Source organism: Cryptomeria japonica, chromosome 5 (assembly GCF_030272615.1).
Source record: "Cryptomeria japonica chromosome 5, Sugi_1.0, whole genome shotgun sequence".
Taxonomy (NCBI): Eukaryota; Viridiplantae; Streptophyta; class Pinopsida; order Cupressales; family Cupressaceae; genus Cryptomeria; species Cryptomeria japonica.
In genome coordinates, this window is record NC_081409.1 from 675,596,234 (window position 1) to 675,600,532 (window position 4,299).

General features: G+C 33.6%; 1 protein-coding gene across 1 annotated transcript; it reads left to right on the forward strand.

The window, feature by feature from the left end:
• The first annotated feature begins 317 nt into the window (after positions 1 to 317).
• Positions 318 to 3,933, forward strand: LOC131079367 (homeobox-leucine zipper protein HOX11). The gene is made up of 4 exons (XM_058017280.2): positions 318 to 765; positions 1,595 to 1,953; positions 2,858 to 2,937; positions 3,162 to 3,933. Exons 1-4 carry the CDS (start codon positions 612 to 614, stop codon positions 3,445 to 3,447), a joined length of 879 nt encoding a protein of 292 aa, XP_057873263.2. The 5' UTR covers positions 318 to 611; the 3' UTR covers positions 3,448 to 3,933.
• Positions 3,934 to 4,299: the final 366 nt, after the last annotated feature.

Here is a 4,299-nt window from a genome sequence, read left to right on the forward strand (position 1 = left end):
GATACGCCACACGTGGGCATCATCGTAATGAAGAAATCATTCCCTACCCCCATATTTCTCGAATTAGAAAGCTTAACAGGTCTAATTAATGGGTGTAGATGTAACAGTGGAATAGAAAAAGTAAGTGGGAAGAGGATGATAAGCAATGATTACGAGTACTGTGCTTTGTCGACCATGGAGAAGGCAGCCTAACATGGGCACTTGCGTGGGGTAAGTGGAAACCTTCTTGAAATCTGTAACGTGGCACCGACCATGAGGTGTTCCAGTCTCACTGTCTCTTCCGTAGATAATAAGATAAATCAAATATTCCATCCATCCCCACGTAAAATTGGGCATTTAGTTTGCACGGCTGATAGATTCCCCCTCCTTTCGATCTTGCCCATGTGAAGAGCTGTATAAAATATGAATGAATTGTAGTAACATTCGTGATGTTTCTGTTTACAGCTCTGAATCTTGCCGAATTATTTCTTGGTCCTAATCGCCATTGTGATCATTGGAGTAGTCGTATGATCATATATATTCCTATAAATCCTGTGCAAAACTAGCTGTGACTTGGTTGGGAATTGGAGTTGGAGTTGGAGAGATAAGAATAGAGTTTGAAACAGATTAGAATGGGTGTGGATGATGAGGAATGCGATACAGAACTGGGTCTTGGAATGAGAATTCGCCCTTCAACTCCTGTACAGCTGGATCTGCTGCCTTTGGCTCCAGCACGTCTTGATTCGTCTTCTCTCTCTGTATTTCCATGTGGGAAGAATTCAGCAGGTAGTTGAAGACATTAGCGCATGTTCTTTTTGAATTCAATTGTGTAAAATTTGTTTTTGTTTTGTATTGATGTTTTGAATCACTTTCTAATGTCAGAGTAATAGATAGGTTACATTTGCATATGATTTTTGGATTCTACTGTGAAAGATTTGTTTTGTATCAAGGTTTAAGATCATACTCCATAATTTATATATCATCAAAAGTTCTGCATTCAATTGTATAAGATTTGTTTTGCATCAACATTTTGGATCACTCTCCATAATCCATCATCAAAATAATAGATTACTAGAGCACATTTGCATGTTGTTTATGATTCAATTGTGTAAGATTTGTTTTGCATCATCATTTTGGATCACACTCAATAATCCATCAGTAGAATAATAGATAGATATATTACTTTTGCATGCCATTTTTCAAATCAATTGTGTATGATTTGTTTTCATCAACGTTTTGGATCACACTTCATAATCTATTTATAGATTACATTTGCATATCCTTTCTGGATTCAATTGTATAAGATTTGTTTTACATCAATGTTTTGGATCACACTCATAATCCATCATCAAAATAATAGATAGTTAGATTACATTGATATGTCGTTTCTAGATTTTTATTTTACATCAATGTTTTAGATCACAATCCATAATCTATCATCAGAATAATATATAGATTACAATTGCATGTGATTTCTGGATTCAATTGTATAAGACTTGTGTCGCAATGAATGCTCTATCTATTGTAGATAGGTAGATTACATTTTTCAGAGGCAAATTGTTTTTTCTTTTTGGTTTTGTTTGATGGTATTCTAAGATGTGGGATGTGACTTCAGATCGAGCTTCGGCGATTCCAAGGAAAAATTTCATCGATGTGAATGGATTGGCTCCTGCTCTCTGTTATTCTAAGCAGCATGGCGATACCCACAATGATAATATGGGTCCCTTCTATAAGACCACCATGTCGTCTTTCCATGTGGATCATGACAACGTTGTTGATCAGGAAAGCAGCTATGGAGTGGGCATAAAACGTGAGCGAGATAGCGTTACAGGAGATTTTGAGGGCGATAAGGCTTATTGTAGGGTAAGTGATGAAGAAGAGGAGGGCAGTGGTACAAGGAAGAAGCTGAGATTGTCAAAACAGCAATCTGCTACTTTAGAAGAAACATTCAAAGAAAACAGCACTCTCAACCCAGTAAGTGTGTCTTACCTCTCAGGCATCTTAAGCATTTATGTGCTTTTATTTATCATCTTATCGTAACATCTAATTCAAATGAAGGTTATAGTGGTGCGGATCCTAATATTTGTTGATTCTTCCTTTAATAAAGTACCAAGTTCAAATGAAGATCAAAATGATGCATATTAAGCTTTTGCTTTCCCGATCCTATATTGATTTGTCCATTACAAAAACACCCAATTCAAACAACCAAACTTCTCTAGTCCTTAGTCTCAACAAAGCCATCAGATAGTTTGAAAAGAGCTCTTTATATATGTCCTTAGTCTCAACAAAGCCACCAGATAGTTGAAAGGAACTCTTTATATATGTCCCTTTACCTTTGAGTGAGTTTACATGCCTTTTGATGTGTAACTCTCAGGTGAAGGGTTTCAGTAAAAGTAAAGCAATTTTTGAACAGTGCATGGAGCTTTACTCTAGGTTCATTAAGGATGAATTTGGGTTAATAAAAATAAGGTAATTATTTATTATTTTTTCATTTAGATGATCTAAAATTATTATTTGAACATTGAACAATATAATCTTTTAACAAAATTTATTTTTTGTTTAAAAAAAATTCAATAAAAATTTGATCTCTTCTCCATTAAATGATTGATTTACTTTAGACCAAATTTGTGAGGATCACATAGCTTTGAGTAGGTATACTTTTTACAAAATTGTTGTTATTGTGTGACTTTCAGTTGCGAATGGTTGCTGGGTTGGAATTCTTGCAAATTCAATCTTATTTTAGTTTTGAGGAGAATTGCTTATTCTGAAATGAAAAGACATTTTTTTTCCTTTAAAGAAAAGAGAGTTATCTGTTTGCATGCTGTCAGAAGTGTTGTAAGAATATCTAATTATTATTATTATTATTTTTAAATTGCAGAAGCAAAAGGAAGCCTTGGCCAAACATCTCAATCTAAGTCCTCGACAAGTTGAAGTTTGGTTCCAAAATAGGAGGGCAAGGTAATAATCTTTCCATGTCCTGTCCTTAGTTTGAAGGCAAACAATTGATTTGATATCAAAAAAATATCATGATCAAATTTATAAAAATTGAATTTCACTTAGTAGCTTCTGAATTCGATTGTGTGATTCAAAATGTCGATATTAAAATAGATACATAATCTAGAAACTACTTAATTAATTCATATAAATTGTGAAAATCTGAATTTTTTTCACCACCTTTGCAGAACCAAGTTTAAGCAAACAGAAGTGGACTGTGAACTCCTAAGGAGGTGTTATGAATCGTTAACAGAGGAAAATAGAAGGCTGCAGGAAGAGTTAATAGAACTGAGATCTCTAAAACTTGCATCAACGTCGTCTCCACTGTACATGCAAATGCAGTCACCTTCAGCAAATCTAACAGTGTGCCCTTCCTGTCAAAGAGTCATGAAATCTGATAACATTAAGCCCTTTACTTCTCTGCAAAAATCACACTTCTATCCTTCCTATACTCATTCTTCTGTGGCTTGCTGATTATATGTACATTAACCATATTGGGTTTCTTTCGCTTAACTCTGCCTGGCCACCTCTGAGTTTATTGAGCAGCTGGTGCGACTGTAATATACTTCGTGGTTAGGTGTTCATAATATTTTAAAATTGGTCCAAAGGTACAGTTATACTCCATATAGAAGTAGGACGAAGACCCTTCTCTTTTCTAAGGTTGTCCTCATAGGAAATCCTCTTCTCATATTGTTCTAGTGAAAGAAAGGAAAAGAGTGTTGGAATTATAAGTTTGATTGTAGAAGCATAAAGACCTATCTACAAAGTTTTCAGATGTCTTTAGAAGCTATTGAGTTTTGTACAACCTTTTAAACAGTTCTAATTATATATTTGGTTTCAATGTATAAGGAACTTGCTAGAAACTTGCTAGAAATATATAGATATTCTTGTACATATATAATTAGTTGCAGTTGTGAATACAACAATAGAAGAAGATTAATGAAGAATTGATTTAATATATATTTATTTTGTTGGAGGGTTTTATATTAAATTCATAGAATAGTTTAGTTATCTAATATGGAAACAATAGTGTGTATATTTTGTATATATTTATTTTTGCTATTTAGAAATCACAATGGATGACTCTATTTTCTTGCGAGTTGTAGTAGAAATATAATTCAAACAAGTATGGTAGATTCTTTAGAATGTTCATAGAGGTAGCGACAAGGTAGAACTAATGAATCTATAGATATTGAAAAGAGAATTTGAGAGCTATAAATTTAAGAGATTGAATCAATGGAAGTAATCTTTACCTAAGTAATGGGTATCATAATTAAGAATAGTTAGAGGGTATATGGAATGAAAAAATTGATTGTGGAAATTTTC

Coding starts and splice junctions, on each gene's coding strand:
- LOC131079367 (XM_058017280.2), top strand. CDS start 612: ATGGGTGTGGATGATGAGGAATGCGATACAGAACTGGGTCTTGGAATG. Junction 1,954..2,857: donor AAAACAGCACTCTCAACCCA/GTAAGTGTGTCT, acceptor TTTAAATTGCAG/AAGCAAAAGGAAGCCTTGGC. Junction 2,938..3,161: donor TTCCAAAATAGGAGGGCAAG/GTAATAATCTTT, acceptor CCACCTTTGCAG/AACCAAGTTTAAGCAAACAG.